General features: G+C 45.9%; 1 protein-coding gene across 1 annotated transcript in view; it reads left to right on the plus strand.

Moving 5' to 3' along the window:
- Positions 1-348, plus strand: part of LOC101849122 — a 145,993-nt gene extending 145,645 nt beyond the window's left edge. The window contains exon 4 of the mRNA XM_005095837.2: positions 20-348. Within this exon, the coding sequence (XP_005095894.2) occupies positions 20-233 (214 nt within the window). The 3' untranslated portion in view covers positions 234-348. The remainder of the gene's footprint in view (positions 1-19) is intronic.
- Positions 349-575: the final 227 nt, after the last annotated feature.

A 575-nucleotide genomic window follows, 5' to 3' on the forward strand; every position in this document is an offset into this window, starting at 1 on the left:
CACCCCGCCCTTGGAACAGCATCGCGCGAGGCGACGCCATGGTTCCCCCGGCCCTCAACATGACCACGGTTCTGGCAGTGTTGGGCCAGCTCACCGCCTCCCAGCTAGAGCACCTCTACAATGTCACGGGCTTCGACAGCCGGGAGGAGCTGCTGCGACACATTAACAAGACAATCATGCACGTGAAAAGTTTCGAGGAGCCTTTTATGCAGGTAAGACCAACGATTGGATAAGGAGGAGGAAAAAAAAAACTTCACTTATTATTATTCCGAGAATGTGTCTATGTGTTTGTAATGCACAGGAAAAGTTTCGAGGAGTTTTTTATGCAGGTAAAAACAAAAATTGGCTGAGGAGGAGAAGAAAAAGAACTGCATTAATAATTGTTCCCAGAATGCGTGTACATGTGCATAATGCACAGGAAACGTTCGAGTTCCTTTTTTATGCAGGTAAGACCAAAGATTGGGTAAGGAGCAGTACGTTTAATTATTGTTCTGAGAATGCCCCTATGCATTTCATGAACGTGAAAAGTTTCGAGGAGCCTTTTATGCAGGTAAGACCAAAAATTGGCTGAGGAG

The sequence above is a fragment of the Aplysia californica genome, unplaced genomic scaffold (genome assembly GCF_000002075.1).
Source record: "Aplysia californica isolate F4 #8 unplaced genomic scaffold, AplCal3.0 scaffold00114, whole genome shotgun sequence".
In the NCBI taxonomy this organism is placed as follows: domain Eukaryota; kingdom Metazoa; phylum Mollusca; class Gastropoda; order Aplysiida; family Aplysiidae; genus Aplysia; species Aplysia californica.